Genomic DNA, 18,673 nt, shown 5'->3' with positions numbered 1-18,673 from the left:
TCTAAGGTAAGGAATCTGCAGCTAGAGTCTCTACCAGATACTTCGTTACCGAAGGTAAGTAACTTGTTCATTTCGATGAGACGTGTAGATGGAGTGGCCAGAAACTGATGTAAGGTCCACATTCCGGTCGATAATGAGAGAAGAGGATATGGGTTTCGCCAAAAGTGGAGCAGAGTATTTACCGTGATGCGGCTTATAACTAGAGCTCTGGGTAACCTCCAAAGTCGTTGGAAGATCTGCTGGCAAAGCGACAGAGACCGTAGGATAAATACATTGCAATGGCACTGGGTTCGGAGCACACTGAGGAGTTGGTTCAGGTTTTTTGAGAAGCTTAAGAACTTCAAGCAATAGACACTTCAACTCCCCTACTTCATGCTTTAAACTAGAGACTAATGCTGGAATATCTTCTCTAAGGGGATCACAGTTAGGAAGCACATAGGTCAAAGGAGTCTGTTTAGCACTGGCCGAGTCTAAATGATCCAAAACAGAAAAACGATTTGAGCAGGAAATCCCATGGAGAATAGAGTCGGTGGCTATAGCTTCCAAGTTAGACACAGAATCAAGCAAAGATGAAGGGTTGGCCGTACAGGGCGGACATAGGGGGTGCAGGAGCTTGAGCTGGAATTCTCTGGGGCTGGACATCAATAGAGGAATTGGATCCCGATGTTAGAAACTGCAATAAAGTTCCAGGTTTCAGCCTCTTCCGAGCATTGCTCTCTTTTTCCTTAAGAATTGACTCCACTTCTTCAATTAAATTGTCAATTTCTCTGGACACGCAATTGGTATGAGGTTGCGTGACTACTGGATTTGGGAATTTTGGTTTTAGCAGGGCCTGAATCTGGGCTGGATCTCCCCTTGCGTTTTCCCATTCTAAGAGAATAAAAGGACTCAGCACCAGTATAGGCGCAAAAAAGGGAAGTGAACACAGGTATAGCAAAGTGCTCTCAACCGTACCTTAGGTCCCAGAGGGGGGATCCGACCCCTCCTAAAAACGAATGCAAGTAATCACAGCAAGTCAAACAATGTTCTGTGGGACACAGCAGGTAAGCCAAGACTCCTTGAACCTCTCCAAAGCCGATCACCGCCGGATAGCAAACATAAAAGGGTATGGCCCAGCCCAGTCTCTTCCGGGCACAGGACAGGCCTGCCCTTGGCCCAGGCTTTGCCCGGGCGCGCGTAGAAAATTTAAAGGGGCCTGGTCCCCGCCCCCTCAATCAGCTGGTGCTCCTGGCAGTTCTGTGGGCGCGTCCCGCGAAGCGGGCGCGCGTTGAAAATGTAAAGGGTCTTGGTCCCAGCCCCCTCAATCAGCTGGTGCTCCCGGCAGTTCTGTAGGCGTGACCCCGTCAATGCTGTTAGATAATTGTTTCCCTACCACAGTGTAACTGAGGCCACTGCCCCATCATGTCCTGTGTACGCACAGAGCACTCAGCTGTTAGTGCTGCATCAGGTGATTAATGCAGTAGCCTGGCAGAATAGGACAGAACAAACTGTGCGTCCGAGCTTGCTGTCACATCTCGCGAGCCAGCTCCCTCAAAGAAGTGTCAGCACAGGAGCTTTCAAACCCCTTTAACTTGGAGTCGACAGCACTATGCCTTTCGTGAACATGCCCCTCACTCGTTGGCGCAATCCTTTCACTCTTCCTTCCAGCCTTTCATTAATTGATCTTCACCCCTCCATCCAACCTTTAATCCTTCCAACCATTCATACTTAGACCCCTTCTTGTTGTTTTTCACCCTTCTTCCCTTTGCTTCCCCTTCCTCCTTTACTTATGTTCTTTTCTCCACCTTTATTTTCACCATACACAGCTTCCTCTGTTCTAGTTTATAGTTACTATATGTTTTTCTTATCTCAAATAATATGTTTGGTGTTACAGTCCCCTCCTCCCAGTCCTCACTCACTCTGTTTGCTGGTCATTGTATTCCATAATTTCGTTTTCTCCTTTCCTGAACTTGGTTCAATAAGCAACTTTTGATCTCCACCTCTCAGCCCTGCAGTGCATTTCATAAGAGGCCAAATTTAAAATTAGTCAGTATTTAACGGGACACAGATTACAAGTCTATCAGGTGCAGTGGCGACCCCCAATGAAGCTGCTAAAGCGAAGAAGTGATGAGTTTTCTATGCCACTGAATGAAATGGATACTGAATATGGTGTGTAAAATACGGTCTCAATCCTCTAATGTCAGTTTGAAGTTCTAACTATATTTCTAATAGATCAGTCTCAGCTGGGGACCCTCACAATAATCCTGTAAGGTGCATGAAGTGGCCTAACTAGTTGACAGATCAATCTGTCATTCTTTAAAGTGTCATTCTTTTACCACTTTAGGACGTGAAAGCAGTTTCCCATCCTTCTTGTGAACTAGCCCTTCATCCACAGCTCGGTTTCGTCCTTTCAAGGCTAGCGGATGCTCCTCATGTGCCTGTGCTGTTTTGTTGTCTATAATATTGATAGTCTAAAGTCATATTTGTATTAAAGTAATCCCAGTTCCCTCTACAAGTTATATACACACATTCTATATAGATCTTCTACAGTGTTTTGCAGCATGTTTGATATTTCTAAAATGTCTCATACAGAAAGAACGTTATTCACTTTAGATATAGAGATGGATTTAGAATGCTGTGTTAATAGAACTTAACAGCGTTGTGTAGCTTCAGCTTCCCATTTCCAGATTAGATGGGTCTTTAAGTTAATAGTAACTATGTGGATGATGTCCTGTATCCAGTTATACTGTAACACAAAGCAAACACAGGCTTTTCAGGTGGATCTTAAGACAATATAAAGTACAGTATTTAATCCAGCTTTATGGCCAGTTCTTTGTGTTTGCTTCCTTGGGTTCAGTTTTCTTAGAGACATGAAGCATTCAGATATGCTGGTGCTTTGTACATGAAATAAATAAATTCACTATTGACATGTGTCTGTCTGAGCTATCTAAATTAGTTACATAGGAAACAATTCATACTTTGTGAAAACAGTATTGCTTTGATTTAAATGTAGTATTGTATGAGCCATTGTTGTAAGCATCAGCAGTGATCCCGTTTACCTAATTACAACCTTCATGGGTATTCCAATATTATTTACAGTTTGATGGTCCATTAAAAAATCATGTTAAACTTTGGAGGGTTCCAAACTTATTAACTGAAAGTTATTTATTTGTAACTACCTTTGTAATTCATGAATGATCTCCCATAGTAATATGGAAACTTAATCACAATTAACCAGATGCTGATGGTGCTCTGCATTAGGCAGACGTTCTTTTGCAAAGTCAGATGTTTACCTTAAATGGAAAGTGTAGTATTTACTTTAGTTTGTAAGTGAATGTTTGGCGGTTGCATTCTGGTCAGTTTGGTGCAGACTAGGAAAACACCTGAATATGTTTTGGTGTGTTTACATACATGCTACCACAGAGAAAGTGGAATAAAGAGTCTCCAATTCAGAGAGAGGAGAGGGTTTTCTGCATGATACATGATGTACTCATGTTGACCTAGTCAATAAACATAGCAGCCAGGTTTTCCTGTTAGCCCTTAATGGTGATAAATTATATATGAACATAGAACCACCCTTTATTTTTACATGTCTTTTTATTTTTAGATCGTACATGTAAAGTATGGAATCTGGTAACCGGCCAAGAAATCATGTCTCTAGGTGGTCATCCAAACAATGTGGTCTCTCTGAAATATTGCAATTATACCAGCTTGGTTTTCACTATATCAACATCTTATATTAAGGTGTGGGATATCCGGGAGTCTGCAAAGTGTATCCGAACATTGACGTAAGTTTCTTTGTTGTGTGGAAGTCAAGTAGTAAAAATGTTCTATTGTGCAGCATAATTTTTTTAGACCAAGGAATGTGTCTGTAAATTTTTGCACCAGTACTGTTACATTAATCCCTATTAAATGTGAGCAACCTAATAGTGGCATACCTTTACCACAAAAGGCTACATAACATCAGATTTGTTGACAGTGGAAGTTATTCCTTACTGCAGTTAATGTGTGTATAAACTTGATCAATTTGTTAGTATGAGTGCAGCGCAAGGCTGCTTATCAAGTGTCCCTCACTTTGATTACTTTTTTTCGTATTTGCTTATGTAGCAAGAAATTCCTCAGTTAAGTGCATGAATTCAGGTTAGTTCTATTGTGCACTAAAATAAAGCTTTTAACGGTTTTGTCTTATAATTTAATAATTAAGGTCATCAGGCCAAGTCATGGTGGGTGATGCTTGTGTCGGAAGCCAGAACAGAACTGTAACCATCCCTAACGGAGAGACCCAGATAAATCAAATTGCACTAAACCCAACAGGCACTTTTCTCTATGCAGCGACTGGCAATTGTGTACGAATGTGGGACCTCAAGAGGTAAGACCCTAGAGATTGTTTTTTTTATTTTTAAAGAAATTGCCTTAGCTTTAAAGTGAATTAGTGCAGCATGTTTGTATATGTGTAGAAAGAAAAATGCTAAACAAAACTAACAAAAGGTGTTGCTATTTGCATAATTTGAACATAGGAACAAAGACTACCCAAAACATAACTCATGTAGAATACTTAACATATATAATTACAGTATGCTGGAAGCTGTCCTTGCACACACATTCCAGGCTTCTGAATAGAAGTTTCAGACTCTGTGACCACAGGCATCACCAGTGTCCTATCAGGGGATTGTATTGCTTTTTTGTCTCTTTCAAAGTGTTGGTGAGCAGTTTAGCCTAGCTCCTATGCCTTTAACCTAGTCCTTGTGCAAAACACATGAGTTTTCGATCTGCAGTTTAGACCATTTTTTTCTTTTTACTTTATTGAGAGAATCTGGGCTGGATGGTCAAGGGTAGTAGCAAGTTATTTAGTGTTAATTGTGACTATTAGGATCTTTCACTTCTTGTGTCCTGCAGCCCCTCTTCTCTGGACCATCAAGCAGAGGTCCAAGTATCCGTCTTGGCACTTGCCTCTCAGGGTAGTGAGGCAAAGCAGTCCAGGGCTGATTCAAGATGGTGCTGTAAGCTAGAAACTCAGCAATGTCCAGCAAATGGCTTTTATGGTAAGCTATGTATTATACATACTATATACATACATATATATATTCGATGGCATGTGTGCATGGATGCAACATTTCATTGAACACCTTCCCAAAGAGTTCCAGAAGCGTGCCCAACAGGTTGTAGAGGAGGGTCAAACCATCTCCAACAATCAAATAAGGTCGGCTATGGACTCAGCAGACACGGCGGCCAGAACAGTAAACACGGCGGTCACCATTCGGAGACACGCGTGGCTACATACCTCCGGATTTAAGCCAGAGATCCAGCAGGCTGTGCTGAATATGCCTTTCAACGGACAACAATTGTTTGGGCCGGAGGTGGATACAGCAATAGACAAACTAAAGAAAGACACTGACACGGCCAAAGCCATGGGCGCGCTCTACTCCCCACAGAGCAGAGGCACTTTTAGGAAGCCACGCTTTAGAGGGGGGTTTCGGGCCCAAAGCACAGAGCCTTCTACCTCACAGGCCAGACCCACATACCAGGGCCAATACCAAAGAGGAGGCTTCCGGGGACAATATAGGGGTGGACAGTTCCCTAAAACAAGAGGGAAATTCCAAAGCCGAAAAACCCCACAAACTAAACAGTGACTCCAACGTCACAAACCCCCAACACACAACACCAGTGGGGGGGAGACTCACAGATTATTACCAAAATTGGAAACACATAACTACAGACTTGTGGGTCCTAGCCATTATCCAACATGGTTATTGCATAGAATTCCTACAAATACCACCAAATGTGCCTCCAAGAGCACACAACATGTCCAAACAGCACTTAGATCTGTTACAACTAGAAGTCCAAGCGTTGTTACAAAAAGAAGCAATAGAACTAGTACCCAATCATCAAAAAGGAACAGGTGTTTACTCCCTGTATTTCCTAATTCCAAAAAAGGACAAAACACTGAGACCCATATTAGACCTCAGAACACTAAATCTACATCAAATCAGATCACTTTCACATGGTGACACTTCAAGATGTGATTCCCTTGTTCAAACAACAGGACTACATGTCAACATTAGATCTCAAGGATGCTTACTTCCACATACCCATACATCCTTCCCACAGGAAATACTTATGGTTTGTAATCCAAGGCGTGCATTACCAATTCAAAGTGTTACCGTTCGGGATAACAACAGCACCAAGAGTATTCACAAAATGCCTTGCGGTAGTAGCTGCTCATGTCAGGAGGCAGCACATGCACGTATTCCCTTACTTAGACGATTGGTTAATAAAAACCAGCACTCAGCAACAGTGTCTTCAACACACAAAATACGTCATAGAAAGCCTTCACAAGCTAGGGTTCTCTATAAACTACCAAAAATCACATCTACAACCGTGTCGAATACAACAGTACTTAGGAGCAACAATCAACACAAAAAAAGGGATTGCCACTCCAAGTCCACAAAGGGTACAAGCATTCCAAAATGTAATACTGAACATGCATCCAAACCAACACTATCAAGTGAGGTTTGTGATGAAACTTCTAGGCATGATGTCTTCATGCATAGCCATTGTCCCAAACGCAAGACTACACATGCGGCCCTTACAACAGTGCCTAGCAACACAATGGACACAAGCACAGGGTCAACTTCAAGATCTAGTGTTGATAGACCGCCAAACACACTCCTTGCTTCAATGGTGGAATCCTATAAATTTAAACCAAGGGCAGCCATTCCAAGACCCTGTGCCTCAATACGTGATCACAACAGATGCTTCCATGGTAGGGTGGGGAGCACACCTCAACCAGCACAGCATACAGGGACAATGGGACGCTCAACCAAGTCAACTTCATATAAATCATCTAGAACTGCTAGCAGTATTTCTAGCATTGAAAGCATTTCAACCGTTAATAGCCCACAAACACATTCTTGTCAAAACAGACAACATGACAACAATGTATTACCTAAACAAACAGGGAGGGACACACTCATCACAGCTGTGTCTCTTATCACAAAAGATTTGGCATTGGGCGATTCACAATCACATTCGCCTAATAGCACAATACATCCCAAGAATTCAAAACCAGTTAGCCGACAATCTCAGTTGAGATCACCAACAAACCCATGAATGGGAAATTCATCCCCAGATACTACAAACTTACTTTCAAAGCTGGGGAACACCACAAATAGACCTATTCGCAACAAAAGAAAATGCAAAATGCCAAAACTTCGCGTCCAGGTATCCGCACCCTCACTCCAAGGGCAATGCGTTATGGATGAGTTGGTCAGGGATATTTGCTTACGCTTTTACTCCTCTCCCACTCCTTCCATATCTAGTAAACAAATTGAGTCAAAACAAACTCAAACTAACACTAATAGCACCAACTTGGGCTCGTCAGCCATGGTACACAACACTACTAGATCTGTCAGTAGTACCTCATATCAAACTACCAAACAGACCAGATCTGTTAACTCAACACAAACAACAGATCAGACACCCGAATCCAGCATCGCTCAATCTAGCAGTCTGGCTCCTGAAATCTTAGAATTTGGACATCTAGACCTTACACAAGAATGTATGGAGGTCATTAAACAAGCAAGAAAACCTACTACAAGACATTGTTACGCAAATAAATGGAAAAGATTTGTTTATTACTGCCATAATAAAAAACATTGTAAGCTACCTATTACACTTACAAAAATCAAATCTAGCTTTTTCGTCTATTAAAATAGATCTCACAGCAATATCTGCCTATCTGCAGATTACACATTCAATATCACTCTTTAGAATCCCAGTCATCAAAGCATTTATGGAGGGTCTAAAGAGAATCATACCCCCAAGAACACCACCAGTTCCCTCATGGAACCTCAATATTGTATTAACACGACTCATGGGTCCACCATTTGAACCCATGCACTCTTGTGAAATGCAGTACTTAACCTGGAAAGTTGCCTTCCTAATAGCAATCACATCTCTTAGAAGAGTAAGTGAAATACAAGCATTTACTATACAAGAACCCTTTATACAAATACACAAACATAAAGTGGTTCTACGCACAAATCCAACATTTTTACCAAAAGTTATATCACCGTTCCACTTAAACCAAACAGTGGAACTCCCAGTCTTTTTTCCACTGCCAGACTCAGTAGCCGAAAGAGCCTTATATACATTAGACATCAAAAGAGCACTAATGTATTACATTGATAGAACACAACAATTTCGCAAGACAAAAAAATTGTTTGTAGCCTTCCAAAAACCTCATGCAGGAAATCCAATATCCAAACAAGGCATTGCGAGATGGATAGTGAAATGTATTCAAGCCTGCTATATTAAAGCAAAGAGAGAACTGCCTATTACCCCAAAGGCACACACCACTAGAAAGAAAGGCACCACAATGGCCTTTCTAGGAAATATACCTATGACAGAAATATGTAAGGCAGCCACATGGTCTACGCCTCATACATTCACAAAGCACTACTGTGTAGATGTGTTAACAACACAACAAGCCACAGTAGGACAGGCAGTATTACGAACATTATTTCAAACAACTTCAACTCCTACAGGCTAAGCCACCGCTTTTGGGGAGCAACTGCTTACTAGTCTATGCATAGCATGTGTATCTGCAGCTACACATGCCATTGAACAGAAAATGCCATTTACCCAGTGTACATCTGTTCGTGGCATGAGATGCTGCAGATTCACATGCGCCCTCTCGCCTCCCCGGGAGCTTGTAGCCGTTTTAAGTTGATGAAAACTATATATTATATGTTGATCAAACTTGTACATTTGTAAATATATATCACTTTTAATCACATTATGTACATACATACTTACTCCATTGCATGGGCACCTTTACTGTATACACAACTCCTACCTCACCCTCTGCGGAAAAAACAATCTAAGATTGAATCGACACCCATGCGCAATGGAGCCGGAAGGGAGGAGTCCCTCGGTCTCGTGACTCGAAAAGACTTCTTCGAAGAAAAACAACTTGTAACACTCCGAGCCCAACACTAGATGGCAGGATAATGCACAGCATGTGAATTTGCAGCGTCTCATGCCACGAACAGATGTACACTGGGTAAATTACATTTTCCATATAAATATATGTGTAAAATCCAAGCCTTTTTTAACACCTTCGCTGCCAGGCCTTTTCCCCCTCCTGTGCCGGCGTTTTTTTGGCTATTTGGGGCAGTTCGCGCTTAGGCCCTCATAACTTTTTGTTCACATAAGATACCCACGCCAAATTTGCGTCCTTTTTTTCCAACATCCTAGGGATTCTAGAGGTACCCAGACTTTGTGGGTTCCCCTGAAGGAGACCAAGAAATTAGCCAAAATACAGTGAAAATGTTGTTAGTTTTTTTTTTAAAAAGGGAAAAAGGGCTGCAGAAGGCAGCTCGTGTTTTTTTCCCTGAAAATGGCACCAACAAAAGGGTTTGCGGTGGCAAGATCGCCATTTTCCCAGCTTTCAGGAACAGGCAGACTTGAATTGGAAAATCCAATTTTTCAATACAATTTTGACATTTTACTGGGACATACCCCATTTTTACTATTTTTTGTGCTTTCAGCCTCCTTCCAGTTAGTGAGCAAAATGGGTGAGAAACCAATGCTGGATCCCAGAAAGCTAAACATTTCTGAACAGTAGACAAAATTCTGATTTCAGCAAGGGGTCATTTGTGTAGAGCCTACAAGTGTTTCCTACAGAAAATAACAGCTGAAATAAAATTTTTAAAATTTAAATTGAGGTGAAAAAAACAGTGATTTTCCTCCACGTTTTACTCTGTAACTTTTCCCTGCGATGTCAGATGTTTGAAAGCAATATACCGTTACGTCAGCTGGACACTTCTGGTTGCGGGGATATATAGGGCGTGTAGGTTCATCAAGAACTCTAGGTACCCAAAGCAAATAAATGAGCTGCACCTTGAAATGGGTTTTTATTCCATACCGGGTATACAGCAATTCATTTGCTGAAATATAAAAAGTGATCAAGGTATCAAGAAGAAAACCTTTGTATTTCCAAAATGGCCACAAGATAAGGTGTTCAGAAGCAGTGGTTATTTGCACATCTCTGAAATCCGGGGTGCCCATACAAGCATGTGAATTACAGGGCATTTCTCAAATAGATGTCTTTTTTACACACTGCCTTACATTAGGAAGGAAAAAATTTGGAGACAGACAAGGGGCAATAACACTTGCCTACGGAGTCGCCCCCCCCTGCGTGACATTGGCGCAAAAAAAAAGATTCCCCTGGTGCCGATTTGCCCCCAAGGGGGGCAGAAATGGTTTAAATACAATTTGCCGGGGAGCGACCCTTGCCTAATGGGTAGCTCCCCATCTCTAAAAAAAAAAAAAAAAAATGTGCCCTGGCGCCTAGAGGTTTCTGCCCCCCCTGGGGGCAGATCGGCCTAATAACAATAGGCCGATCTGCCCCGGGGGATCGGCCTAATAACAATAGGCCCCCAGGGGGGGCAGAAATGGAGTAAAATAAATTTGCCCCCTCCTCCAACCCCCCGGGGAGTGACCCTTGCCTACGGGGTAGCTTCCCTTGCGTGACATTGGCGCAAAAAATAAAAAATACCCAGTGCCTAGTTGTTTCTGCCCCTCTTGGGGGCAGATTGACCTAAAAGAAATGGGCTAAAATAAATTTGCCCCCAGGGGAACGACCCTTGCCTAAGGGGTCGCTCCCCTTGCGTGAAATTCATGGGGAAAAAAAACTCCCTGGTGTCTAGTGGTTTCTGTCCCCCTTGGGGGCAGATTGGCCTCATAAAAATAGGCCAAAATATAATGTGCCCCCTATGGGAGCGACCCTTGCCTAAGGGGTCGCTCCCCACCTCAAAAATATTTTTTTTAAAATACTCCCTGGTGCCTAGTGGTTTCTGCCCCCGGGTGGGTGGGCAGAAAAGGCCTTTAAAAAAATAAATGACGCCCCTGGGAGCGACCCTTGCCCAAGGGGTCGCTCCCTTATGACAATTTCATTTTTTAAAACAGACATCCCTTGCTTTCAATCCGGCTGCCAAAACGCTGAGAGAGACTTCAAAGGGAAGGAAATAACTGATGTCACGGGGAGGGGTGTCGGGGGTGGAAGGGGAAGGTCTTCCCCTTCCTTCCCTGCCTTGGGGGTGTGGGGGGAACCCCACAGAGGGAGCGCTAGCGCGCCCTCTGGGCTCTGTGCCCAGGACGTAATGGTTACGTCCTGGGCACAGCAGCACTGTGCCTCAGGACGTAACCATTACGTCCTGGACACAGAAGGGGATATGAACCATGCAATTGTGGGGGCGGCCCCTATGATATGATTGCACAAACGAGACAGACCACCTAACACCTATTTGTCTGTCCCAGTGAGATACTACCCTCTCAGTTCGGAATAGTGTTGCAGAAAAGCTTGGACTGACTTGGCTTTCTTCCCCTTATACGCTGGTACAATACAGTCCCATATTTACCTGAGGAGGGGGATAGGGGAGTACAGTGCATCTGGTAGCTGGAGAGACAGGGGCTGCCACAGAAAATATCTGTTTCCTGGAGGAATTATAGTTATTTAACTAGTGTAAAAAGGAATTTAGACTAGAGGAAACTGAGGTTGAGGCATATGCAGTTTATGACACTGTGTGTTACAGCCTGAGCAAAAGCTGCAGCCATTAGTAATTAAACCTTATTTGAAAAAATGATTGACTAGCTCCTCTTCGTGAAGGATGTAATCTCAAGTATTTACAAATTACTTATGGAAGATAGAAAATAAGGACAGTGGAATTAAAGAGAGAAATGGGACAGAGACCTTAATGTTCAGATTGAACAAAAGCAGTAGGGCTTACTCAGACGATATATAAATAAAAGCTCCATTAGTGTGCATAACAGAGATACATTTCAGGTTAACATATTGTTGTTTATATGGTTATGAACATGCACAACATGTAATTCGGGGCCTTGAACCTTTGCTGGTGCCAATATGGGTCAATTGGAACCAGTCTCCATATATTGTGGGAGTGCCCCAAGGTTGTGCACTTCTGGAGAGTAGTAGCTGACGTACTAAAAACTATGTTAGGCTACCCAGTACCCTTTGATAGTAAAACAGTGCTGTTGAATACCTGTGGCAATCCCAGCCAGATGGTGGGCATAAAAAAACAATGTGAAAGAAAATGTGAACAATATGGCCCAGTTGCTGCACGAGGCAGTATAGGCAAAAACAACCATGGTGCAAAAGAGCTGGAAAATGTGTATATTTTGTACTGTGGTGCCCCAGAAGGGCATGAATATCCACAAAGGGGAGCAAGAGAAAAATAGCACCCTAAGTCTGCCTGGATGTTGAATCTGTAACACTGTGAGACAGTGAAGCTGCATTCAGTCTCTCATGTGCAGAACTTTGACTGCTCCCTGGGAGTGTATGAGTCCCACTGAATTTTGGGCTTGAGAGGTTGCAGAGCAAGCTAGTGCAACAGTAGAAATAGGTTTATATTTGTGTATAAATCACTGAAATGTTTACGCACCATGAAATGTCCTTTTCGAAAATGCCACCAGCTTCCCCTTAGTTTGCTTACTTATATTTCTTCCTGGTGCTACTCCATCCTCCTGAATGATGGTGATACTCCATGCACTAGGCCATAGAGATGAGACCCTGGGACTCCACAGGGGATAAAGAGGCCTCCTATTTTCATCCCTTGGCTGCACAGGCTAAAGTCATCTTTGTACAGTATTGGATCTTTCATAGTTTCACATGCTTGAATCATTCCTCTTCGAAGTGGGAGTCCCACAGTACCATAATAAAGCAGTATGTAGCATTATCATAGGCTATAATAGCAATGAACATTCACTTTAATAGCTTGGCTATGCCCTATAAAAAATAGAACTATACTTAAGCCTACCAGACAATAGCTCCCTCTAGAACACTCCCAGGAGAGGCTGAGCCCCTCAGAGTTTCTACTGCATGTGTGAAGGGAGTCTCGCTGAGCCCTGCTTAGTTTCTCCAGCTATTACTTGCTTTGGATCATCCAAGATAATATTTCTTATTTCATTTCTATGATGTGGCACTACTATGTCAGAGCAGGGAAAAAAAGGAGCGTTTACACCCTGAAGACTTTAGGAATGTATCTACTAACTCCATCCTGCCGTCAAGGTAAAAGCCTTCAATATGTCTCTAACCTTTTCCTCTAAAACTCTCACTTATGGAGAGATGAAGCTATTATTGTAGCTACAGAGACTTAAATCTGTCAGTTCTGATGAGGACAGTGAGGATTCCTTCACCTCATAGTAGAGGTCGAAGGGAGAGGTCATGCCAAGGGTCTCCAGGAGCACACAGAAAAGTCTCTTCTTGGAGAGAGAAGAAGAAAAAAACCTCAGAGTCAAGATCAGACCCTACAACTCATTCTTCAGTCCTGACAATACATCATAGATATCCTCTTCAGAAGCCTGTCCTGGTGAAACAACCTGACAAAGAAGAGTCTGTGGCAAAACCAATGTCAAAATAGTCATCGACAGTAATTACAATGACAACGTAGATGACCACAACCACGTCACCTATGACAGCCTTGACTATGACAGCCTTGCGGATGACAGGCTTTGTCAACTGCATCGTTTACGGACTTGTTGAGGACTGGTCTCGTCAATGATGGGCCCATCATCGACAATAGGTAGATCTTGGGTCTGTGAACTAAGATCATCCTGGAAAGTCCTGCAGGATGGAACAGGCAAAGTATTCATCCTATGGACCTGACTGTCCAGGCTACAGTGTTTGGTAAATGTGTGCAGAGATGCCCACTTTGCCGCCGGACAGATGTTCAGGACTGGAACTTCGCAGCCTAAAACAGTGCTTGCAGCTTTAGCTCTGGTAGAGTGAACACGCAAACCTTCAGGGGGTTGCTTTTTAGCCGTTGCATAGCACATGTTAATGCAGAGAAGGGAAATTTGATTGACTCAGCCTTTCTTGAGAGTGTTCAAGAGGGTGTTACCGCCTGTTTGGCTGACTTTTTTTATTTTTTATTTAAAGGACACACATAGACTATTAAAGTGATTGTTTACTGCCATTATAGCCTATGATAATGATACAAACTGCTTTATTATGGTATCGTGGGACTCCCACTTAAACAATGGGGGATGATTTAAGCATGTAAATCTACGAAAGATACCAATGCAGGTAAGTAACCTGTATTTTTATGAGGGGTATTCTGAAAATAGCATAATTGTGGTTCTGGTGCCCCTGGGAGAAATCATAAGAAACCCGCTCAGGGATTACTCATTGGAAGCAGGTGCATGCAGGTCCAGGGCACCCACTGAGGTCCAGCATAAGGCTATACAAGTGTGGCACGGCTCTTCTGACTATCTCTGGCCCTGATGGACCAAGCAAGGTGTGGTTTTCTTGCTAATGCTCCAATTGGGGTGTTGCAGACACATGGAGTTCTCTTGACCCTAACAATTGTGGTGGGTAATTTTTCATGCCTTTGTGCAGTCCCTGAATCTGCTGCTGTTTCATTTTTAAAAGCAGCTAGTTGTAGGTGCCTGGACCTGTCCTTCTGTCCAGTCTTGGCAGTTTTCTGACTTGAGGTCTCCCAGATAGCAGCACCCTACAGTCCTCAAGCCAGGCAGCTTTCCCTGCATTCACTTCTCAAGCATTCAGGCCTTTATCCACTTCCTTGCAGGGTGCCTGTTTGTACAGCAAGGAGCCTGCGGTGCCCATTCTGTGGGAACCCATAAATAGGAGGTGTCTTCTGAAGTAGCAAAGAACCTCCCATTACTTCACTTTCCCCAGCAAGTCCTCCCCCTACTGGCATTGTTCTTTTTTCTTCTCAACTGTTATTCCTCATGCAAGGGTTTAAATGTTGGTGAAGAGTTCTAGATGGTGAGATTATCTTAGCTTTTCAGAGTTCTCCTTCAGCCCCTAACTTGCAATTCCAGTGGCCAGATTCACTATCTCTGCAACCCTATTGCATAACATTTTGGGAAGAATCAAGAGCAAATCTCCATCTACTCAGGTCTGGTTTCTTCCCTCTTCATAGAAACTCAGCCATAGTGACTGGTGCTGGGGGGTCTGATTGCCCTCCCTTTTTCATATGTCTAGTCATCCAGTGGTTGTCAGGGAGATGTAACAATTAGCAGATGCCTGGAGTTAACACTAGGATTTTTGAATTGCCAGCTGAGTAATTAACTGGTCAGGCAGGATAGTTTAAGCATCAGTCCCATCAACTCTGACTCAGGGAAGTATTTGCAATGTTATTAATGCATATAACAGTGCAAATAGAGTAAAACTGACTATATATGCTTTTGTGACCCACAAACTCATATGAAAGGGGACATTAGTTACTTACTCCAGTATTGGAACTTTCATAGATTAACATGTTTGAATCATTCTCCGTCGTCGAGATGGAAATCCCCGGTGTATTACAATAGCAATGTTACGATAACTAAAGGGAATACTGGCCCAAGGCCCATTACATTAGTAGTCTATCCTTGTCTTTTGGAGGAAAAAGGCCCAAACCAGGTGTGAGCCAATCAGGCTACCCCTTCTCCTAGAACCTCCTCTGAGAAGCTCCAGTGCCCCAGATGTTCTCACTACACGTTGTGCTATGGAGTCTCCACTGAGCTCTGCTCAGTCACATCTTTCTGGAATTTATTCTCGTATTTTTTCTCATCACAAATAGCTGTTTCTAGTCTATGTTTTCCAGGTCTCTTCTCTAGACTGTTTTTCACTCAAGTTTTGTGAATTTTCGGCATGTCTGACAAGGCGAGGAAGAGTCTCTTCAGAGCCTGCAAGACCTTTGTAAAAAAGAGGCTTCACTTTGAGGACCCCCACAAAGATTGCATTTACTGCCTTTATACACAACACTCTGTCAAGGACTGTAAGGTATGCAGAACCTTTTCTAACAAGACCCTTAAGGACAGAGAGGGTAGGCTTCTTATTTGGCTCCAGAAGCTGAAAACAATGCAGAATCCCGTTTCTGGTGAGGACTCTTCTGGTTGCTCCAAGCAGGTCCAAAAAAGGGACAGATCACCTCAGTCTGGTCAGATGGAGGAACAGCCTAAAAAGGGGGCTAAAAAGACCAAACATGGGTCTTAAAAAACACACAGCTCTTCAAGTTCTCTTCACAAAAGGGCTGTGACATCTCACAGGGAAAGTAGTAAACGTTCTTTCTCCTCAGAACGTAGTCAGAAAGAATCTTCTGAGCCTCCTCTGCCACCTCCAACGTCGAAGCAGTCTTTGAAAACGCTGTCTGTCAGACCATCGACGAGAACCGTCTGCACGGCATCATCGACGACACCTACAACAACTACGGTTTTACAGTGTGCTCTGCTTCCAATGTCTGCAACGCCGTCATCGCCGGCCTCCTCCATCAGGTCGTCGATTCTAAAATTGTTGGTTACCTCACCTCTGTCGACAGTTCCAGCGTTGAATGTCGTCATCACAGTCGACGATGACAGCATCGACAATGCTGTCGACAGTGGATATTTCAGAGAAACCAAGGAAGTTAAAAACCCTGACACCCTCGCGCACATTGCCTAGTAAGGTTTCACCTTTGGCTCCTTCTCATCTTTTAGTGGGTGGTGATGAAATGGATGAGGAAGGGACATATAGAGCGGCCCTTAGTCCTTCTGAGCTACATATAAAGTGTCAGGATCTGGGGGATGATAAACAGTATGACCCCCAGTCCTTTAATTCTCCGGATGATCAGTATTCGTATCAGGAACAATTGATTCCTATGCCAGGATCTCTTATTTCAGACCTCCAATTAAGGTTAGCGGACTATAGGAAAAGATTTCCACCAGTTGGATTGGAGGTCCAGCAGACAGTTACACCTTCACCGGTACTTCCTCCTTCTACACCCGTTAGGCCATGGGTAGTACCTTTGAATGTGCCGCCACACGCACATCTCTTTCGGTTCCACCACAGGACCCGTTAATGTCCGATGATGACAGGGAAGAGGGGGAATTGACAGATCACATCACGGAATCAGATAACTATCAGATACCTTCACCATCTTCTCCCTCTCCAGTCCCTGCAGACTCTCTACCAGGTGACATTGGTGGATTTCACAGTTTGTTGGAAAGTGCAGCGAAAAGGTTTGCACTACCTATGCCTACAAAGCAGATGGACTGCTTTCTCTATGACTTTAAGGAAAAGCGTTAAATCGATGCCCATAGTGGACTTCATATGGAGCAAAGGTATTCTTGGATAAGAAATATAAGGCGCCAGATGATGGCCCAGCGTGCCTGACTGGACATCCTAAGCCGGATTCTGTTATTGCTCAAGCAGCACGGTCTCGAAATCCTTCAGCTCCAATCTCTGCTCCACCTGATAAAGAAGGGAGAAGGCTTGATAATATTGGGAAGCATTTCTCCTTGATGTCCTCCCTTACAGTAAGGATGTCAAACTCATTAGCTGTAATAGGAAGATATGACAGGCAGCTATGGGCTTCCTTACATAGACCAACTTCCTGAGGAATCAAAAGCTGAGGCAACAAAGATAGTAGAGGAAGGGGAAAAGGCTTCACCGGAAGTAATTGACTGTGCAATGGATATTGCTGCTATGGCCTTTTCGTCAGCTGGCAGGTGCAGCTGTTTTAAGCAGACAGGGCTGGCTTCGCACAACATCTTTTAGACCGGAAGTACAGAGAAAAATTCTTGACTTGCCCTTCGATGGGAAAGCTCTTTTCGGGAAACATGTCGATGAGGCTCTGCAAGCCATCAAGACGGATATGGACACGGCAAAGTCCCTTGGAATGCTGCAGTCTGAAAAGGCAGCCCTTTCGGGGTGCCAGAGGAAGGAGATATCCATCCTACAGAGAGGGGTTCCAGCAGTATAAATATCCTTCTTCTGTCTCAAATATTCAATCCTTTCCAATATCAGCAGAGGCAACCTCCGCAGGCAGGATATGCTAGAACCACGCATAGAACGAGAGCAGGATGACAAACCAGAGAAACAGGTCACAGGCAATGACTTCTCCCTTACTCCGGCTACTTCTCCTTCTCCAAGTCTCATAATAGGGGGAAGGATTTCTTGATTCCTGCACAATTGGTGGATTATCACCCTGACCGTTGGGTGTTAAACCTTAGTCAGTTTGGCCATGCACTGGAGTTCATGCAAATTCCACCACCAAGACCTCCTTCTCAATGCTCACTGAGGAACCTCATGCTACTCAGAAAGGAAGTCCGGTCGATGCTCAAGAAATGAGCTATAGTGAGGGTCTTGGTACAGAAACAAGGGGTTTTATTCTCGTTTCTTTCTTGTCCAGAAGAAGTGGAAAAATTGGTGTCCAGTCCTGGATCTCAGAGGCCTGAATATTTACCTCAAAAGGCAGTCATTCCATATGATTACATTGCAGAATATCCTTTCCCTTCTCGATCCAGGAGATTATATGTCAACCTTAGATCTTCAGGACGCATACTTCCACATTCCTATACATCAATCCCACAGAAAATTCCTCAGATTCACAGTAGCCGGAGAACATTTCCACTTCAAAGTTCTTCCTTTCGGCCTCAAATCAGCCCCCAGAATTTTCACCAAATGCCTGGCTCCAGTAGCGGCTTTCCTCAGAAGGCACAAATTTCAAGTCTTCCCATATCTGGACGACTGGCTCATCAAGGCAAGGTCCAGTTTGCACACTCGGGAAATGACAGAAGCTTGCATAAACCTATTTGCCAAGGTAGGCCTCACTATCAATCACAGCAAATCAGCTTTCCGACCTCTGAAAGTAAGGACTTTCCTAGATGCAGTTCTAGACACATCCAG

General features: G+C 43.5%; 1 protein-coding gene across 12 annotated transcripts in view; it reads left to right on the top strand.

The window, feature by feature from the left end:
• Nucleotides 1–18,673, top strand: part of KIF21A (kinesin family member 21A) — a 725,937-nt gene that overhangs the window by 597,091 nt on the left and 110,173 nt on the right. For all 12 annotated transcript variants that reach the window (XM_069229749.1, XM_069229747.1, XM_069229752.1 and 9 more), the window contains 2 exons: nucleotides 3,587–3,767; nucleotides 4,184–4,348. In XM_069229749.1, the coding sequence (XP_069085850.1) occupies nucleotides 3,587–3,767; nucleotides 4,184–4,348 (346 nt within the window). The remainder of the gene's footprint in view (nucleotides 1–3,586; nucleotides 3,768–4,183; nucleotides 4,349–18,673) is intronic.

Source organism: Pleurodeles waltl, chromosome 4_1 (assembly GCF_031143425.1).
Source record: "Pleurodeles waltl isolate 20211129_DDA chromosome 4_1, aPleWal1.hap1.20221129, whole genome shotgun sequence".
Classification (NCBI taxonomy): Eukaryota; Metazoa; Chordata; class Amphibia; order Caudata; family Salamandridae; genus Pleurodeles; species Pleurodeles waltl.
The sequence above is the reverse complement of the archived record's forward strand: the minus strand, read 5'-3'. Positions and strand labels throughout refer to the sequence as shown.